Source organism: Dermacentor variabilis, chromosome 2 (assembly GCF_050947875.1).
Source record: "Dermacentor variabilis isolate Ectoservices chromosome 2, ASM5094787v1, whole genome shotgun sequence".
NCBI lineage: Eukaryota > Metazoa > Arthropoda > Arachnida > Ixodida > Ixodidae > Dermacentor > Dermacentor variabilis.
The window spans coordinates 44,274,820-44,296,270 of NC_134569.1; the positions used below are offsets into that span (position 1 = coordinate 44,274,820).

Below are 21,451 nucleotides of genomic sequence, written 5' to 3' on the forward strand. Positions count from 1 at the left end.
AGATTGCACTACAATCTTTAAATACACTGTCTTGTTTTCGATGTGATGTTGTCTAATATAAACTCATGAGAGCAAGGTTTGTTCACAGTAAGTTTTATGTTCTGTACAAGGGTTCAATCAGACAGACAGCTTTAGCTGAACATTTGCTCTCCTTTCTGCTCAGACTTCTGCATCTTAATACCGTGTAGATATGTGTAAGGGCTGCATTTTTTTTTCCCACGATTTCAACGAGGTGCGGCCCTTAGAAGAGACTGAAACATTTGGTCAAAATGGTGCCGACGTAGTTGGCAACTTGTGCACATGCCGGATCCCTGGATGTACCATCGCATCGGAAGTCAACACACTGCTCTTGCCATAGAGTTGCAGAACACGGAAGTACACAGTGCATGATAATTCGCTGATGTGTGCGCGTGGTAGCACTGAACGTGATTGCTTCTCCATTGGAATTTATTTTTCTCCATATTTTGGGCTGCCAGGTTGGGGTTGCAGCCCTTACATGGGTGCGGCTCTTACATGAGTCTATACAGTAATCTTCACACAAATGACCTGCAGGAACCATAATGTGTCTGAACACAACATTCAGCCATAAGCAGCAAGTAGAATGCTACCTTCGCTGAATGGCAATTTTGCTCACATTAATAAAAGCATTCTTATATATATATATATTTTTTTTGTGAACTGCAGGCTGTTCGAGCAAGCCTTTATGGTCGTCCAGGTGCCACTTACGTGGACCTTCCAGGAAATATGATCATGGCAGAGGTTCCTGAGGAAAGTGTGCTGGAGGTCACAAAGTGTCCCGACCCTCCACGGACTCTCGCTGATACACCAAATGTGGCACAGGCATTGTCACTGCTTAGAAATGCCAAGAAACCACTCATTATTATTGGAAAAGGTCATTCACAACACCACACCACTTTCTACAGCACTCTTTTGATTGCATAGTAATGACAACTTTCAGCTTGGGGTTGTAGTAACCCTTTTATTGTACTTTATACACTGCATCGTTAATTTAAAAACGACCTTTTAACATTTTGTGCTGCATTTTTTACCACAGAGAGATTGGATGGCATAGTTCAAGCTTTGTTGCCAAGTTCTAATTGATTACGTGAGAAGTGTCTCATGTAGGGTCACACAGTAGCAGAGTAATACATATTTAGCGATACATGTATGACTTAGTACATGCTGCAGTGGTGTTGTTTCCTTCTTGCTCAAAGGCCACTGTACCAGTAGAGGATCGAAATATGAGTGCTGAGGTTTGGTGTGTCAGACATAAACAAGGCTGAATGCTCATTTGGCTGCTTCCATAGGGGCTGCATATGCTCGTGCTGAGAAGAATGTGCGCGAACTTGTGGAATGCACGGGCCTGCCATACCTGCCTACGCCAATGGGAAAGGGTGTTTTGCCAGACGACCACCCACAGTGCATATCTCCAGCAAGATCCAAGTGAGCTGCTCTCCATGCCACTAATTTACGGTTGTGCTATCGAAACACACCTCATACAAAGGCGCTGCTCCTGCAGCTACATGCAGTAACATGTGGACATCCTCTGCAAGTTCAAGCTTATCAGCTCCAAGCCATGCTCTGGCTAATGTGTGCAGAGTGTGCTTCCGTAGGACCACACAGTATTGAGCTTTGTTGAGAATTGGAGATGTTGCATTGATGGCTTCTCTGGAATGGCAGAAATATTGAGGTAGCATGCAGGGCTGTAAGTCTGGTGAATGTGTTGAGAAACACATTGTGTGCTTATACAGGGCGCTGCAAGAAGCTGATGTCATTTTGTTGCTGGGAGCACGACTCAACTGGATGTTGCATTTTGGACGGCCTCCACGTTTCAGCCCAGGTGTCAAAATAATCCAGGCAAGGGCACTAGTTCATTTCTATATATCTAGCCACTGTAGAGGGATAGCTTCTTTTTATTTCATTCAAGTTTAGTGATGCAGTACTTGCATTCATTGAGGGATGAGGTCCATAACTGTGTGCAATGTCTTGTCAATAACGAAAAGGTTTTCTTATCACCCACTGTGTTGTCATCGTTGTTCAACACGACAATCTTTAAATGATGATTCAGTTTCCTTGTATGTATCCCCTCGAACATGTTAGAATGTGAATGAGGCTATAGGTCATGTGCTGTGTGACTGCCGTCAGTACGAGGAAGAGCGTAAAATGTTGAACAATGTCCTTACACGCCTCGGCAGCCGGCCGCTGTCGGGGGGCATTATTTTAGGCCTTCGGCCAAATGTTAAATCGAGGTTTAAGGCCACCCAGGCCTTACTGGCTTTTAAAAAAGCATGGACCTGAACTATAGGCTTTAAGTAGTCCAAATTGCTTACTATGTGCTTTACATCTAACCTCATCATAGTCGTTGATCATCGTCATTGATCATGTGCTTTCTTTTTTCGCACTTTCTTTCCCTCTTCCCCTTCCCCCTAGAGAATTGTACTTCAGGCCGACCTCTCTGCATTTCATATCATTAAACTCTCTCTCTCTCTCTCCCGTTGAGCAGTATGAAAGGAAATGTTACAGTTGCTTTCAAGAGGCCATATTGGCTAGGCACATGTGCCCTGCATAAAATTATTCACTGAGACTCTGTTCAACGGGAAAGCCACTTTTTACATATTAACATGCCAGATTGGAATCCACAGATTACCAGAAAAGTTGCTTTTTAAAAATGACACCAGCGTTCCTCCTCATATCACTCTAAACTCAGCGTCTGTGTCTCTCTCCTTGCCCTGCTGTTATGTGCTAAGAGTTACTGTTCACGAACCAACTGGCCAGACAGTGTGTTTTTGCGAATTTACATTGGTGGCAGCATGCTTTATGCACTGCTATTTGATGTCCTTTCCCTACCTTTGGCAGGTATAGTCGTCACCGAAATTTTTACCAAAATAGCCAGTGACAAGTACAGTCACGTAGAAGCATATTGTTACGTTGCAGAAGTCACATATAAAGATGTAGTTACAATATTTACAAGAGAGACAACGATGCATAAACAAGATGGCTGTTGAGACCAATTCCACCTCTACACATCAAATCGTCTTCTTCTGACTGGCGCCACTCTTGGTTGCGCTGGAACATAACCCCCGCCTGTAAAGGCACCATCTCTGCACTAACTGTAAGGGAGGTGAACTCGTGGCAAAGTAAGGCTTCACTCGGGGTACATGCACCATGTCCAAGGGGACACGCAAGTCCAGCGGAGCGATGTCGTAGTTTACAAGAGAGGCGACGATGCATAAACAAGCTGGCTGTTGAGACTGATTCCACCTCTACACAAATAGTTTTGTTCTGACTGGCACCACTCTTGGTTGCGCTGAACAATATTGCGATGTGCGAACAGTATAAATATTGTAATGAAGAAGAATGCATGGACGTAGGCAGCAGGATTGCCAACAGCATTGCATGCTGCAGATGTTGTTGGCAATCCTGCTGCCTACGTCCATGCGTTCTTCTTCATTACAATGGCCACATTCGCAACACACCTGCGCCACCTTCAGCACATGCTGAGTTCCTTAACCAACGCCGGTCTGCAGCTTAATCTGAAAAAATGTCGCTTTGCTGCTTAGCAAGTTGACGATCCTCGGCCACATTGGGTGCAAGGATGGCATTCTCCCAGATCCCGAGAATTTGCAGGCCGTCTCTGCGTTTCCCAAGCCCACTGTAGTGAAGCAACTTCACAGTTTCATCAGCTTATGCTCTTATTTTCGGCACTTTGTTGCGCCAAAGACCTCTCATCGTAGACCCCTGCCTGCGACCATGCCTTCACCACCTTGCGCCGTCTTCTCACGATGCCACCTATTCTTCGCCACTTTGACCCTCAAGCTCCTACTGAAGTCCACACCGACGCGAATGGTGTAGGCATAGTTGCTGTTCTCGCACAGCATCATCCTGGTCAGGCAGAATACGTCGTGGCTTATGCGAGCCACCCGCTGTCCATGGCAGAGGGCAATTACAGCGTCACGGAAAAAGAGTGCTTGGCCATCGTCTGGATGCATGGCAAGTTTCACCCTTATGTATATGGCTGCGCTTTTGACGTAGTGACTGACCACTATGTGCTGTGTTGGCTTTCGAATTTAAAAGACCGATCTGTCCGCCTCGCTCGCTGGGCCCTGCGAATCTAGGAGTACGACATACGTGTGGTGTATCTTTCCAGGCAAAAGCATTGCGACGCTGAGGCTCTTTCCCACTCACCACTCTCGCTAGAAGCCATTTGTGAGTCCCCCTGTGAGCGCACATTCTTGTCCCTTGACTTTGACACTACTGCTGCCAAAGAACACAATGATTTCTGGATTGCATCCCTTTTCGACCTTCTCTCGGATTCCTCTACAGTTCCAGCCTCTTGAACACTTCAGCGCCAAGTTCCTCATTTTGCGATCCGTGATCAGCTCCTTCACCCACGCAACTATGCGCCAGAGGGACGTACATGGTTGCTCGTATTCCGGGAGCCTCGAGGTCAGAGATATGTTCCTACTTCCACTCGGACCCCCTGTGTGGCCGCGCTGGCGTTTTCAAGACGTATGAGCGACTTCGGCACCTCTACTACTGGTGGGGGATGTAAACCTTCGTTCGGAACTTTGTCCTCTCTTGCTGCTAATGTCAGCAATGGAAATCTCCGCCGCACCTCCCTGCTGGTGAACTCCAACCCCTGCCATGCCCATCTCAACCTTTTGATTGTGTCGGTGTCGATTTATATGGTCCAATTCCTCTGTCTACGTCAAACAACCGGTGGATTATAGTTGCCGCCTACTGCTTAACGTGCTATGCAGAGACTGCTGCCCTCCCAGCTGCTACAGCGCAGAAAATCACCACTTTTATACTGCTCCGTCTTGTGCTTTGTCATGGAGGCCCTTGTGAATTCCTCAGCGACCGAGGCTGTGCCTTCCTGTCTGAAGTCGTTGAAACATCGCTTGCTGAATGTGCTATTGTTCATCGCACATGCACCGCCTATCACCTGCAAACCGGTGGTGCCACAGAACGCTTTAATCGCACCCTTGGTGACATGCTCTTTATGTACACATTGCATCCGATCACTCCAATTGGGACCTAGTTCTTCCGTTCGCCATCTACGCCTACAATAGCACAACACAAGCCACTACCGGTTTCTTCCCCTTCTGTCTTCCTTATGGCCATCATCCTTCTCATACAGTCGATACCTTTCTGCCCTAACACCCAGACCCATCAGTATGCCTGCCAATCTTGGGCACCACAAGACAAGCTGAAGGATGTCATCTGTTGGCCCACCGTTTCACTTCGGACGATCAGAATCACCATAAATCAAAACATGATGCTCGCAACTTGACTCCAACTTTTCTACCGGAAACCCTTGTTTGGTTGTCCATACCGACCCACACACCAGGACTCGCTTCAAAGCTTCTTCCTAAATATCATGGACCATCCCGCGTTCTGCAGCAAACTTCTCCCGTCAACTACCTCATAGAGCCACTCACACCGCTGTCTGACGTGTGCCGTCGTAACCGCGCAGTCATCCACCTCCAGCGGCTGAAGTCTTATCCTGATTCTGTGGCCTCATCTTCAGACTAAGTCGCCGGCATGGCTCCTTTTTCCAGTGGGGCTATTGTAATGAAGAAGAACACATGGACGTAGGCAGCAGGATTGCCAACAGCATCGCATGCTGCAGATGCTCGAGCTTAGAGACTATGCTTGGCGAAGTGCTCTACCCGTCATCGGTCCATCGTGTAATAAACCTCCTTTATAATATATCTTAAATTTCAGCTTGCTTCTGGATGCAGTTTTTGACGCTAGGTGGTGGCACTTGTCAATGTTAGTCATGTGTGTAATCTTTTTTTAATAGCAGGCTGCCTGAACACTTGCACTGGAAACATAGCTGCCTGCGTACCACACTTTCAGGAAGGTTCTGAGAAATTTGTTAAATCTATAATCATATTCTGTTGTACAAGAAGAATTAAAAACCAGCACATAATATTTATTTTTGAAGTTAATGGATGAACTGCTCCTTTCCAGGTGGAGTTTTCTGACTGGCGTCCTGTTGTTATCTTGCAGGTTGAACTTCTTCAGGAGGAGCTGCACAGCAGCATTCCCGCAGCTGTTGCGTTGTCAGGCGATGTGGGAGCAATGGCAGAACAGGTTTCTTTTAATCTATATTTCGCTGCCTTTACAGTAAGTGTGTGGTGCACAGGAGTCAACAGCTGCATTCACGGCTAGTAATGTGCAGCTTTGCACCCTTATACCTGACTTTCAACCCTGCACTAATAACTGTTTTGTCTTGTTCTATTAGCTGGATAGCCATGAGTGAAAGCGTGCAGTACTCTAACACATTTGTGCCCTTGCCTTTGGTTTGGGCATGAGAGTAGGATTAGTATGTCCTTGTTTTCATCTTCGTTTCTCCATTATCATGTCATTTTTACCTATGAAATGATCCAATATATACATCATATGTAACATGTCAGATTCAGCCATGATTGTGCCTGTCATGTGAGTTGCTGCTCTTTGTTGATACCTTGCACGTGGTTGGTTTTAGTTCTTGCTAGACCTCGCTTGGGTGCTTTTCAAATGCTTTTATCTAAACTATCAATCGAACTAACTCAGTGAAGGGTAAGACTTCATGGGTTTTGTCTGTTGCTCTTTCTTAGATATCCAGGGTAAGTGTCTGCTGACCGAAGAGGCCAGCTGCCCTGCTGCATTTGACTGGTGTGGTTGGTTCCGAGCTTTGGTCTGTACCTTCCTATCTTAACATGCATCTTGGGCAATCAGCATGCTTGCATCTAGGTGAAGTTCCATAGCAATAAAAGCACGAACAGATGGGATAGGGACGAAATGAGATGACTGACATGAGCATTCATATCATCCATTTCTTCCCATCCCAGTCGGTTGTTATCACTTTTCTTTCATTGTGACACTCAACTCATCTGGATAATTATCTTTCTGTGCCAAAGAGCATGGTAGACTTCCTGGTGTGTTTGGAGATTTTCTTTTAGTTTATCTTAACTTTTCATTACTCTTAGCTTTAATACTCAAGCTTACTGTATAGAATGTGGCATGAAAACTGGTAAGCTAGTAACCATATAATACAAGCCTGCAAAAACTGTTAACTTTTCATTACTCTTAGCTTTAATACTCGAGCTTACTCTATAGAATGTAGCATGAAAACTGGCAAGCTAGCAACCATATGATACAAGCCTGCAAAAACTGTGTGAGGATTGAGGTTTCACTTGCACACTGTCTGTCTTCATCTCATCTGCTTCTTCTGCACTGCACTAACCTTTCCAGTTCCAAGTCACTGGTCTGCATTGCATGACTTCTTTCTGCCTTTCTAAACAAGGCACTCGTGACGCCACCTGCAGGTATAGTGAAAGTTACTTAAGCTGCAGAACAGTGGCCTCTAGTAAAGTGTCATTTCTTATTGATGCTACTTTTAACTATATATACTTACATTTCATCAAAGTAAAATTAAGGTTGCTTTATTAATGAACAAAAATTTTCGACGAGCTTGAGAATCTAAAGCATGAAAACCACGTGAAAGAGTACACAGGACCAACAGAGGTTGTTTCAATGCCGTCCATTATCACTTCATGAAACTTCATTTAAGATCAGGTGGCCATACATAGGCTTAAGCTCTAGAGCATAAAAATGTTCAGGCATTTCATGAGGAGCTAACATTCACGGTGCTCAATGGCACTAATTAATTGTCAACGATGATGACTGATATTCTGACTGATATTAGCAGCCCGATCTAGCAGCACTGCTTGGCTACCCTAATTCAATGTGACACTGATGTCTCCACTTAGCTGTCATGGGGATGTGGCCCCAGAGCCATCCTCATGCCAATAAGCAGTGAAAGCATTGAGTTTAAAAAAGTACTTGCTTGCCCAGTTGAATGCCGAGCATGCCAAGGACCCCTGGCAGTACCCTGCTGATACAGCCTGGTGGCAGGCACTGCGTGGCAAAGTTGCTGCCAATGCGAAAGCTGTTGAGGTAAGATAAAAAAGTAGTGACTTATTTGTGGGCTTTAAATGAAAACACTTGTCTCTGGATTATAAAACACCATAATTAGTCTTGTCTGCTTGTCGTTACCTTAGTCTTTTGTTCAAACGAGAGCTTAGTCTCTTGTTCAAAAGTGGTCAAAACATGTCAAACCACAGTCAAAACATGACGTTTCGAGGTCTGCACAGATCTCGAAACGTCATTTTGTTTTGACTATTGTCAGTGACTTGCTTCTTTCCTAACAATGGCTTTACCTGGCCAGACAGTATTCTGTCATACTCTCAACTGTGCTGTACTATATCCAATCAACAAATGAACTCATCTGTCTGCACACCTTTGCTTTCTCTCTCTCTCTCTCTTTTTATGACAGGCTTTTCTTTTTTTCCTGTTTGTTCTCCAGCAACTATCAGTGTATTGGGTCTGTTGTTTGATGTCATGTGTCCTTTCCTTTTTGCTGCTTAAATGGCATAGAACTCCTTGGTTTTCTAAAAGCCTGACCTCTTAACGAAACAGCTTAATGTTATACAGTGGAACCCGACTATATCGAACCCGTTTACATGGAATTATTCTATATATTGAACAATTTCTGAACACGGTATAGTTACAGTGAGTATATATAGCAAATATTAGGCTTACATCGAACAAAAATAGCAGCGACTTCCGATATATCGGACGTCAAGCGGCGGAAAAGTGCACCCAGAAGTTGGCTTTCCCTCGCGCTGGTGGGGAAGCCTGGCAACGCGTCTCCATTCAACCGCTCTCCCTACAGCGACCGCGCTGCCTCGGGCGAGCCGTTGCCACCCCCCCTGCAAATATGATCCTGGCCCGCCTGCAGAGCTTGCTCAGACAGCCAATCAGGGGCTCTTGTGCCTTCGTCATGCAAGATGGCGCAAGTGCGAGTTGTCTTGCTGCTTTTCTGGTTCATAGTGTTTGCGCCTTGTGGGCCTTCTCCCGCAGTGTTGCCATGATGAAGCAGCAGAATTCGCCTTTCGTCGTGAAGCTCGAAATCATAAATCGGGCCAAACACGGTAACAAGTCGAATGTCCCTGCAGCGCGCAAAATTCCGAGGAGCACACTCAGCACGATTTTGAAGAGTAAGGGGGAGATTAAGGCTAAAGTGGCCAAACACGTGACCCAGTGCCCGTGGCGCCCGAAGCGTACACACGGCCGTGTTCAAGTGGTTCATCCAAAATTGCTTCAGACGTGCCGGCCTCTGCATGCTCGGTGATGACTGTAAATTCTGATGAATACGATGAAGCCGTTGTCGGTGTTCCCCAAGTTTGGAGTGAGCTATCAGAATTTCCGGAAGCTGTTGACGAATCAACAGTTAACGAGTTTGTGAGTGCATATGATGGTGTCGCGACCATGGGAGAGCCCGAAAAGAAGACTACATTGCTGACATACCGAGCACAAGTGAAAGTGGGCACAATGAGGAAAGCAACGACGGTCCTTTGCCCACATTCTCCGTGGTGATTGGTGCGCTCACACTAGTCCGGTGCTTCTGCATAAATGGGGAAAGTTGCGGCCTCAGGTGCTCCGACTCCTTAGACAATGGGGAGAAGTGTGTGCGTCACAGGCAGTGAAATTGCTCAAGCAGAAGAAAATACAGGACTATTTCATGGGAAACTAAGTTAGTTTCATCAATAAAGTGATTTTATAAATGGTATGTGCTTTTATGACTTCCAAATCTTTAGCAGGCCTATATCTCATTATGCTGTATATCGAACTGATAGGCATTTTTTTGCGAGGTTGATATAGCCGGGTTCGACTGTATTGACTTTTGTCATTCCATGTGGAGCTTTCTCTGAGTGGAAAATAAGAAATTCTATTTTCAACCAGCTTCTTGAACAGTATAGTCAATTGCTAAAGGGAACAGCTAATTAGCACTGGACAAAATATAACTTGTGGACTTCTCCAACTTTCTTCTCTAATAAGTGGCTGATATGAAGCTTTAGACAATGATGCATTGATAAAATGTTATTTCATTTTTTCATGTAAAATATGAAGTCCATATAGTGCTGGAGTGCAATAACGGTGTTCCCATTAAGTGTAGACCATACCATGCATTCCAGAAGCTGTCATTAACCAAGAACACAAATGCTTAACGTGAACTTTAATTTGTAGCTGCTTCTTGTACCTTCCAGAGTATGTCATCATCAAAGGACATCCCCATGAATTTTCACACAGCATACAAGCAGGTAGGCATTTGCAGAACGCCTTGGTGATTCTCTGATGTTCATTTGGTGTCCATTACGGTACATAGCTCTGAACATACATAAACTATATTCGGTCCGTTGTTTTTGTGATACTAGTTGTGTGTGGATTTCGATGCAGGAGTAGTTTTTTTTTCAATCAGTAAAGCAAAATTGTGTAGTGCAGCACATCATCGTTGTTTCTAAAAAATTTTTACTACTCTACAGTAGACTTTTTTTTAATTCGACTTCGGTTAATTGAATTTTTCGCTTAATTCAATCCTGGCCGAAGGTCCCGGACAGCGTCGAAACATTTCTGTGGGCCCAAACTTTTGTTATTTTGATCCTAAAATTGGCCTTTGTCAGATAATTTAACCTTGACCAGTTGGCACACATGTGCCTGACCCTTATAGTGATCCTACCAGTGACCCCTTTAGGGGCAGTGTCGGTCTTGGCGGAACTTTTGGAAGAGTGAATCCGTGGAACACATCTCATTTCGTGCTGAAAACACTTATTTTTACCCTGCCCTAAGGAAATTTTTAAGCGATAATCGCGGCTCACAATGTCTCATTACAGTGCTTACTCAATTCTAACACGCACCCTATTTTTTATGTCCAGGAAAATTGAGCCAAAAATTACTTACGGAGTGCAATCGAGCTACGTTTGTATGATTTACTGCATGGCATGAATGTAATGCGGCGAAGCTGACTTTAAGAAACAGTCTGTCGTTGTGGGACACATATGAGATCCTTACCCATTTTTCTTTTGCTAAAAAATCGGGTGCACGTTAGATTTCTACTTTTCTTTACGAGCTTTAATGTCATTGCTACGTTAGCTTTCTTTTACTTTGGACACATAGAAAATGCATGCGCCATTTCTTAGGGGGCGTGTTTGAATCGGGAAAAATACTGCCAAATGGATCAGTGCAGTGTGTTTTGGCGTTTTTTCTGCATCTTGTTTAATTCAACCCGCGTGATAATTCTATAAATTTTGTTGGGCCCGTCAAAGTCGAATCAACAGAAGTTGACTGTTAGTTATTAACTTCTTGAAGGTGCCATAACACCAAATTTTCTAGCTTGAATTATGCATTGTATGTTAAACCATACACATCACACAGAAAGCTTGCAAAATTTGAGGGCAATTTGTGGAATAGAAAGTTTTTAGTATTTGAATTTGTTATGTCGACTTGGTGAAACAACATCGTCCGCTGCTGTGAACATCTCAGACAAGTTTTGCTGGCATACGCGATGCGTGGAGCTCGCAAGCGGATCGAAGTCACCTTTCTCTCAAACGCTCTCTTTTCAACAGAAGGCCTTGTCACTGTCTTCTAGGCGCACTATTTTGTCATCGAACGCACTATTTCGCATTTCCCTTAGACAGCTGCTATTGGCCGATAGCTGTGGTCGGCTACATGGCGTAGATACTGTGGCCGCAACTGTGTGCTGCCACGAGTCCACTGGCTAAGCGCACTGCCGCTCGCTGAGGGCAACCGAGTTTGGCTTATGTTTAGCGCATCGTAGGCACCAAAGGCGGTAGTTCTGGCGTCTACGTTAACATCCAAAATAAAATTTGAACTGCACGCCACGGTGGCATTTACAAGACAGAGGTTTGTGGGCACGTCCCACTGCGCTGTAGCCTTTGCAGTGCAAGGCATTGAAGAAGGAACAGAAGCGCAGGGGAGGCCGTGTTTGATTGCCAATAACTCTGCTCCTGCTGAATGCGCTGAACTACTTTTTGTGGCAAAGTATTTCTGAAATAGCCCATTTTAACTTCAAATGCCTTTCTCCACTTTGATAAAAAGTGGTTCAGGGTGCTAAGAATCCCTGGCTCCAGACAGGCCGCCATTGGAATATGAACCTGGCAACATTCAACGCTAGAAAGTTATCTAGTGAGGCGAGTCTAGCAGTGCTATTGGAGGAATTATAGGGCAGTAAATGGGATATAATAGGGCTCAGTGAAGTTAGGAGGCCAAAAGAAGCATATACAGCGCTAAAAAGCGGGCATGTCTTGTGCTACCGGGGCTTAGCGGAGAGGCGAGAACTAGGAGTCGGATTCCTGATTAATAAGAATATAGCTGGTAACATAAAGGAATTCTATAGCATTAACGAGAGGGTGGCAGGTCTTGTTGTGAAGCTCAATAAGAGGTACAAAATGAAAGTTGTACAGGTCTATGCCCCTACATCCAGTCATGATGACCAGGAAGTCGAAAGCTTCTATGAAGACGTGGAATCGGCGATGGGTAAAGTCAAAACAAAATACACTATACTGATGGGCGACGTCAATGCCAAGGTAGGAAAGAAGCAGGCTGGAGACAAGGTAGTGGGGGAATATGGCATAGGCACTAGGTATAGCAGGGGAGAGTTATTAGTAGAGTTTGCGGAACAGAATAATATGCGGACAATGAATACCTTCTTCCGCAAGCGGGATAGCCGAAAATGGACGTGGAGGAGCCTGAAGGGCGAGACTGGAAATGAAGTAGACTTCATACTCTGCGCTAACCCTGGTATCATACAATATGTTGACGTGCTCAGCAAGGTGCACTGCAGTGACCATAGGGTGGTAAGAACTCGAATTAGCCTTGACCTGAGGAGGGAAGGGAAGAAACTGGTATATAAGAAGCCGATAAATGAGTTAGCGTTCAGAAGGAAAATAGACGAATTCCAGATCAAGCTACAGAACAGGCATTCGGCTTTAACTCAGGAAGAAGACCTTAGTGTTGAAGCAATAAACGACAGTCTTGTGGGCATCATTAAGGAGTGTGCAATAGAAGTCGGTGGTAACTCCGTTAGACAGGATACCAGCAAGCTATCGCAGGAGACGAAAGATCTGATCAAGAAACGCCAATGTATGAAAGCCTCTAACCCTACAGCTAGAATAGAACTGGCAGAACTTTCGAAGTTAATCAACAAGCGTAAGACAGCTGACATAAGGAAGTATAATATGGATAGAATTGAACAGGCTCTCAGGAACGGAGGAAGCCTAAAAGCAGCGAAGAAGAAACTAGGAATTGGCAAGAATCAGATGTATGCGTTAACAGACAAAGCCGGCAATATCATTAGTAATATGGATGAGATAGTTCAAGTGGCTGAGGAGTTCTATAGAGATCTATGCAGTACTTGTGGCACCCACGACGATAATGGAAGAGAGAATAGCCTAGAGGAATTCAAAATCCCACAGGTAATGCCGGAAGAAGTAAAGAAAGCCTTGGGAGCTATGCGAAGGGGGAAGGCAGCTGGGGAGGATCAGGTAACAGCAGATGTGTTGAAGGATGGTGGGCAGATTGTTCTAGAGAAACTGGCCACCCTGTGTACGCAATGCCTCATGACCTCGAGCGTACCGGAATCATGGAAGAACGCTAACATAATCCTAATCCATAAGAAAGGGGACGCCAAAGACTTGAAAAATTATAGACCGATCAGCTTACTGTCTGTTGCCTACAAAGTATTTACTAAGGTAATCGCAAATAGAATCAGGAACACCTTAGACTTCTGTCAAGCAAACGACCAGGCAGGATTCCGTAAAGGCTACTCAACAGTAGACCATATTCACACTATCAATCAGGTGATAGAGAAATGTGCGGAATATAACCAACCCTTATATATAGCTTTCATTGATTACAAGAAAGCGTTTGATTCTGTCGAAACCTCAGCAGTCATGGAGGCATTACGGAATCAGGGTGTAGACGAGCTGTATGTAAAAATACTGAAAGATATCTATAGCGGCTCCACAGCCACCGTAGTCCTCCATAAAGAAAGCAACAAAATCCCAATAAAGAAAGGCGTCAGGCAGGGAGATACGATCTCTCCAATGCTATTCACAGCGTGTTTACAGAAGGTATTCAGAAGCATGGATTGGGAAGAATTGGGGATAAAAGTTAATGGAGAATACCTTAGTAACTTGCGATTCGCTGATGTTATTGCCTTGCTTAGTAACTCAAGGGACCAACTACAATGCATGCTCACTGACCTGGAGAGGCAAAGCAGAAGAGTGGATCTAAAAATTATTCTGCAGAAAACTAAAGTAATGTTTAACAGTTTCGGAAGAGAACAGCAATTTACAATAGGTAGCGAGGCGCTAGAAGTGGTAAGGGAATACATCTACTTAGGGCAGGTAGTGACGGCGGATCCGGATCATGAGACGGAAATAATCAGAAGAATAGGAATGGGCTGGGGTGCATTTGGCAGGCATTCTCAGATCATGAACAGCAGGTTGCCATTATCCCTCAAGAGAAAAGTGTATAATTGCTGTGTCTTACCAGTGCTCACCTACGGGGCAGAAACCTGGAGGCTTACGAAAAGGGTGGTGGTGGTAACAACTTTATTGATAATCTGGCAAATTCGTGGCCTGGGCCTAAGCCGCCCCCGAGGAGATCCTGTCTCCTCGCCGCCTCACGGGCTTGCTGGATGGCCCATAGTTGAGTTTCGAGGTTTGAGCTGCGCAACGCGGCCGTCCATCGCGCCGCAGCTTCATCTGGGGAAACTGCATTTTCTTTGCATATAACCTCACATACCCAGAGAATGTGTCTAAGAGATACGTGAGCCCTGCCACATAGTTTGCAGTTATCGTCTGAGTAGATGTCCGGATATATCCTCCTCAGATGGACGGAGTCGGGGAAGGTCTTTGTTTGTTACTGCCCCCAGTCTACCGCTTGGGCCCTGTCGAGTTTGGGGTTAGGGGGTGGATAAACACGCCTGGAGTTTTGATAAAATTTAGTAATATCACAGTACCTGGTCATTCTGTCCCTCTCTGTCCATGCCTCCGTTGGATTTCCTACACCAAAAGAGGATCCTTCTACGCATGCGCGGAATGTGAGACCTCGCGCGACGCCATGGACCTCCTCGTTGAGGTTGGGTACAGGGGTGTCGGTGGACGTGTAAACCGGGAACCATATAATGTGTCGTTCCTCCGTCTCCTCGGAGGTGACATAGTTCGCGTTGGTTTTGAGTATAGCCTCAGCCTTCCGGGAAATTCTGCCTTGTGCATAGTTTCTGACCGCCGTCTGCAAGTCACTGAGTATATATCTGCAACTGGCGTTAACGATGGCTAGGGCTATCGCCACCTCTTACGCTACCTCGGGGTTTTTGCAACGTATACTACAAGAACTGACCAATTGTTTGTCCGTATTGAGGGCGGCCACTGCGAAAGCACGTCGATCCTTGTATTCTGCAGCGTCTACGAACAGCGCTTCCTTGTCCCTACCAAAGGCTTGGAGTAAAGCCTTGGCTCTACTCTCTCTTCGACCCTCATTGAATTCAGGGCTCATGTTCTTGGGTATATTAGCCACCTGCAGCTTTTCCCTGGTCGCACTTGGAAGGGGTGTCTTGTCGCCGTGCTGCTTGTGATAACTTATCCCGAGTTTGTCCAGGATGCTCCTGCCCATTTGTGTCTTCGCTAGTCTCTCGAGTTTCAAGATTTGGTGCGCCTCAATTAACTCTTCGAGCGTGTTGTGGACGCCCAGCCGTAGCAGAAGTTCCGTGGTTGTGCTGTCTGGAAGGCCCAGTGCCATCTTGTGTGTTCTTCTAATGAGGGTGTTCAGTTTGGCATATGCGGCCGCGTACCAATTGTGGTAGGCGGCCACATAGGTAATGTGGCTAATAACGAAGGAGTGTATGAGTCTGACGACGTTGGCCTCCCTCATACCCTGATGTCTGTTGGTGATTCTTCTGATGAGCCTCATCGTGTTCGTGATCTTAGTTTGCAAATGCCTGACTGTTTCTCCATTGTTGCCGTTCGATTCTATGATGAGTCCGAGCACCTTAATCTGCTTCACCCTGGGTATTTCTTGTCCGTCTTTGGTGCATATGCAAATTTCTTCGTATGCAGCATGCTGGATGTAAGCATTGGGGGGTCTTCCCCTAAGAGTCTGGCGGTAGAGGAGGAGTTCCGATTTTTCTGGCGAACAGACAAGACCGGTTCCGACAAGGTACTCTTCCACCGCCTCGACCGTGGTCTGTAACCGCTGTTCGATTTCTCCGTCGCTTCCCTTGGACACCCAGATCGTAATGTTGTCCGTGTAGATTGTGTGATGCACTCCCTCGATGGTGTTGAGGCGCTTGGGGAGGCCGATCATAATGAGATTAAAGAGCGTCGGCGAGATGACCGAGCCTTGCGGAGTGCCTACGCTGCCTATGTTCCTGCCTTCGGATGCGAGTTTGCCCAGCGTTAAGGAGACTTTCCTATTTGTGAGGAAATCCTTAACATAGCTGTACGCTCGGTTTCCTAGATTGAGTGCGGCGATGCTGCGTAGTATGGCTCCGGGAGCTGCATTGTCGAAGGCTTTCTTGAGGTCTAATCCTAGAATAGCCCTGGTACCTCTTGTCTTGTTCGCGAGTATCTGGTGCTTGATTTGCAACATTGCATCCTGCGTGGAGAGATGAGCTCGAAACCCGAGCATGGTGTCTGGATACGCTTCCACGTCGTCCAAGTGTGCGTTGATCCGGGTGAGGAAGGCGTGCTCCATCAACTTGCCGACGCACGACGTAAGTGATATTGCCGAAGGTTGGCCAGATCTGGGGATTTCCCTGGTTTGGGGATGAGCACCATTTTTGCTCTTTTCCGCTGGTCGGGGATGCATCCTCGGGTCCAGCAATCATTAATGTACTTGGTCAGTTCGGAGATTGTCTTGTTGTCCAAGTTACGAAGGGTCTTATTAGTTACGTCGTCCGGTCCCGGGGCCGACTTACTGTTGAGCTTTTGCAAAGCGGCCCGGATTTCCGCCTCGCCAAAGTCTCTGTCCAGAGAGAAATTGGGTTTTCCCGTGTATTCCCCCTGTTGAATAGTCGGGCTATGCGGGGCGTATCTGTCGCAGAGTTCGGAAAGGATTTCTTCCTCGTTCTTGACGTGTGTGTGTATTAGCTTGCGCATGGTTTCCGTATGTGTTGCGTTGGTCGGGTCTTGCAGGTGTCGGAGCAGGCGCCATGTGTGACCGGTGCCAATCCGTCCGTCCATCTCGTTGCAGATCTCATCCCATTGTTGCTTACTAAGAGTTCTGCAGTGTTCTTCTATTTGTTTGTTGAGTAACGCTATGCATTTCCTCAACTTCCTGTTGAGTCTTTGTTTCTGCCACCTGGCATGAAGCGATCGTTTGGCCTCACACATGTGTACCAGGTGGCTGTCGATCTTCTCGATGGGGAGTTCTGGCATCACAGTCTTTGTTACTTTATTGACGTCAGCCATAACTTTTTCGGCCCATTGTTGAATGTCTGTGATGGGCGCGTGCGTCATTCCGGCTCAATTCTTGCGGAACTAGTCCCAGTCCGTCCATTTGAAGGTTTTGTTGGGGTCCATCTTTAAATTCTCCAATAATTTAGTTTCGAGGATTCTGTGGTCACTACCAAGGTCTTCGAACGTGTTATTCCAACTCGCTCCTCTCGCGTTCTTCACTAATGTTAGATCGGGCGTGGTGTCTCTTGTCAGCCTGGTTCCCATTCTGGTGGGGGAGCTGGGGTCGGTGACGAGGGTCAGGCCTGTCTCCTGTATATCCTGCCATAAAGCCTTGCCTTTGGCTCTCGTATAGGCGTAGCCCCACGCTCCATGCGGGGCGTTAAAATCTCCCCGGATTAGTAGGGGATGGGAGCCCACAATGCCGGTGGCCCTCCTAAAAAGGGTTAGGAAGCGCTGTCGTATGTGCGCAGGTTTGCTGTATAGATTGAGGATAAATGTGCTGCATTGGCTCTTGCTTTTGGGGTATAATTTCTATGAACACTTGTTCAATCCGCACTACCTTAATGTCGTGACGAACGACCACTAAGCCTTTCCTGACCGAAGTAGTTACCGCTTGGTTCTCCCCGGATGGGGGGCAAATGGCTTGGTAACCAGGTAGTTTTGCTAATCCGTGTGTTTCTTGTAGCATTATTACATCGGGTTTTGATTTGCTTTTAAGGTGTTGTTGCAGGACCGCTTTTTTTGTGGAATAACCCCTGCAATTCCACTGCCATATTGTCAGTGTGCCTCTTTTACCGTATTTGCCTATTTTGGTCTGGTCGTGGGGTGGGGGTCTGAACAACCCCAGATGCTGCTGCGGTGTTTGCAGGGGTGTCGTGGAATTGATTAGATGTGACCCCAGTTATGGGGGCCCCTGCCTTGGTAACTGGCTGTAGTTTGGCTACCCTAAGACTTAGGTTGGCCACATTGTTTTCGAATTTGTCAAGTCTCGACATTATGTTCGAGACCGCCAGCGTGAGGTTGCCGACAGCTTCCGCTTGTTGTTTGAGTACGTTTTGCATTTCTGTTAATTTCTGCCCTAGGTCGGCCAGTTGTGATCCGGTTTGGCTGCTAACAGCTGGAGCCTTTCTCTTAGGTGGCGGAGGGTTATTATTAGGGGTTACCACAGCTGCACCTGCACTACAAGTGCTCAGACGGGGAGATATCTCCACCCTTCGACTATTCTTAAGATCCTGGATTTCTCTCGTGAGGTGCGAGATTGATTCCCTCAATTGCGCAATTTCCCATCTCATTTCTGCCATTTCCTTAGAAGCTGCAGTCTCCTCAGATCTGCCGCGGCGCGACGAGCCTTTGACCGCGTCTGCCCAGCTCACCTTGTTGGTGGCTTCTTCTACCGCCAGGCCACCTTCGCTGCGGCGGGACTGCAAATGCGTACGGCTCCTGGATCTGGTTCGGGTTGGTACGGGTATGCGGCTCCGAGATCTGGACTTTCTGGTTCTCGAGCGGGCCCTCGAGCGTGAACGGGGCCTGATCTCCCGGGAAGGGCATCCAACTGATTCCCTCGTAGCTTCCGATGCTAGGAATTCTTCTTCCTGTTGTCGTTGTCTTTCCCAAATCGTCTCCTGACTATATATGGCGTCTTGAAGCGAGCCTTGCAATTCTTATCGGCCGTTAAGTGCTCACCCCTGCAAAGTTGGCAAAGGGGGTTGCACTGGTGGTCGAGACCTGGGTTGGCCGTGCCGCAGCCTCTACAGATACGGTCCTGCGGACTGGGGCACACGTCCATGCGGTGGCCCAGTCTGCCGCATTGGAAGCACAGATCGAGTTGTTTTCTGTACAATGCGCACCTGATGAGTGCGCCTCCGTAGCGGACGAAGGAGGGGACTTTCAGTCCGGAAAACAGCACGATAACCATGGTGGTATTGCTGAGTCGTTTCGCAGCGATTGCCGTAGGATTCTTGGGGGTGATGGCCTGGGCGGTGATGTCCCGGGGTGAATCTTCGAGAGGTATACCCCTGATGACTCCTTTGGAAGTTCAGTCTGGTGCCGATTCGTATGCGTAGGTCTCATAGGCCTGGCTGTTGACCACGAGGCGCTCGACTCTTTGGTATCGGTCTGCATTGGCTTCACTGGGGGTACTCACCACGATAATGTTCTGTTGTACGTTGCGGCACACGGTGTCGTCTTCCCTGTGCTCCCCGGGTATGCCAGCAGCTTGGTAGACGCACGAGGCTACTCGGGCCGCTCCTAATTCGCCAATCTTGAGGCCTCCCTTTGGGCGGATGATAATCTTGAAATCACCCTTCTGTAGATATGGCATGCGGCTGGCTTTGATTAACTGCTGTTTCAGCTTCTGCTCGCGCTTCTGCTTCCTTCCGCCGATGGCGAGGTGGGCACCGAAACTGCTCTTATTGGATCTCTCCACAGCTTGCTTTTTCGAGCCGACGGTGCTCCAGCCCGTGCCAGCGTCGAATTCTTCTTGGGAAATGTTCTCCCCTTGCACGAGAACCTCCATTTCTTTCGTCTGCGACCGGTCGTGGGCGCGCGCCATGTGTACTCTTTTTCGCGGGTGCGCCTATAGGCCTAGGCTTGCGGCAGCCACCGTGGCGACTGCCGGTGTGGCACAGACGAAAATTTGGCATAGAAGTTCAAAAATGGGATTCCCACCTTGAAGTTGGTATCGGCAGAATCTTGGTAACTTGCTCCGTGAGATGGTAGCAAGAACTCGGTGATTTTCGGTGACTTCCTTGCGAAATCATTGAACGAAGATGGAGCTGACGTGAAGTGCATCTGCTTCCTTCGGCCACCTCTTCTTCTTCCCTTCTACGAAAAGGGTTCAACTTAAATTGAGGACGGCGCAACAAGCTATGGAAAGAAGAATGATGGGTGTAACGTTAAGGAATAAGAAAAGAGCAGATTGGGTGAGGGAACAAACGCGAGTTAATCACATCTTAGTTGAAATCAAGGAAAAGAAATGGGGGGGCATGGGCAGGACATGTAATGAGGAGGGAAGATAACCGATGGCCATTAAGGGTCACGGACTGGATTCCAAGGGAAGGGAAGCGCAGCAGGGGGCGGCAGAAAGTTAGGTGGGCGGATGAGATTAAGAAGTTTGCAGGGATGACATGGCCACAATTAGTACATGACCGGGGTTGTTGGAGAAGTATGCGAGAGGCCTTTGCCCTGCAGTGGGCGTAACCAGGCTGATGATGATGATGGTTCAGGGCCCTTTTAAAGCAACATTGCGACACTGAGTGGTGGCAAAATAAACTGGCAATCCCAGGAACAGCTTCCTTTGGTAACACAAACCTATTGCAAAGGCCCAGCTTTTGTATACTGCAAACGGCTGAAGTTATTGCAAGGGCTGAAAGTACGCCATGGATGCCGAGTGTTTTGTTTTTGCATTTGCATCTCAGCGGTTTGCTGCTGCTTTTTATTTCACGAGTGAAGGAATTGCAGTCAAATTCAACGGCAATGCCCTTGCTGCACTGTTGGGTGTCAGAGCATGCGAAGAAAGACGTCCGATGTGGTCTCTATCTATTTCATAGCAAACGACGCAGTGGTGGCCCTTCATTTCCTGATGTCACACAGCCGTGCCGTAATCGCAGTCACTGTCGGTGGGAGAACTTAAGAGGCAGCAATCTTAAATTGAAATTTTGAGTTAAAATGTGCGCTGAGGACCCAGTTTTTTGTGTGTATGACCATATCAGGGTCTCTACTCTGAGTTATAAACTTTAATTTAAAGGTGACTGCCTGCTGTTAATATGGAGATAGCGGTGTACATGTAACACTTCCTGTGCACTTTCAGTGAGTTGTGTTAGCAGCTTTGGAAGAAAACTGCAGTGCTTTCTGTGTATTTCACTTGATACTGACTCACTGCTCTTAGTTGGTGCCTTTGTGGTCAAGGTGCCCAACTATCACGCTTACTAATAATGCTTGTTGGCACTTGTTGTTGCTGCCTTTTGTCTGCTTTGCAGATAGCTGATCTCATGCCAAAGGATGCAGTAATTGTGAACGAAGGAGCCAACACGATGGACATTGGAAGGACAATGCTGCCTAACTACTTGCCACGGCATCGGTGAGTGTGCGTTGTTTTTGATTCAGTGTTGTGCATTGCCAAGGTGGAGAGTTATTCCCCA

At 46.9% G+C, this 21,451-nt stretch overlaps 1 protein-coding gene across 3 annotated transcripts in view; it reads left to right on the plus strand.

Annotated features, from left to right (window-relative positions):
* Hacl (2-hydroxyacyl-CoA lyase) overlaps nucleotides 1-21,451 on the plus strand; it is a 56,286-nt gene that overhangs the window by 26,764 nt on the left and 8,071 nt on the right. For 2 of the 3 annotated variants that reach the window (XM_075680293.1, XM_075680292.1), the window contains exons 7-13: nucleotides 685-892; nucleotides 1,308-1,443; nucleotides 1,752-1,857; nucleotides 6,016-6,099; nucleotides 7,846-7,947; nucleotides 10,101-10,154; nucleotides 21,290-21,390. In XM_075680293.1, the coding sequence (XP_075536408.1) occupies nucleotides 685-892; nucleotides 1,308-1,443; nucleotides 1,752-1,857; nucleotides 6,016-6,099; nucleotides 7,846-7,947; nucleotides 10,101-10,154; nucleotides 21,290-21,390 (791 nt within the window). Of the gene's footprint in view, nucleotides 1-684; nucleotides 893-1,307; nucleotides 1,444-1,751; nucleotides 1,858-6,015; nucleotides 6,100-6,605; nucleotides 6,615-7,845; nucleotides 7,948-10,100; nucleotides 10,155-21,289; nucleotides 21,391-21,451 lie in introns of all 3 variants that reach the window. The other variant, XM_075680291.1, reaches the window with a different exon arrangement.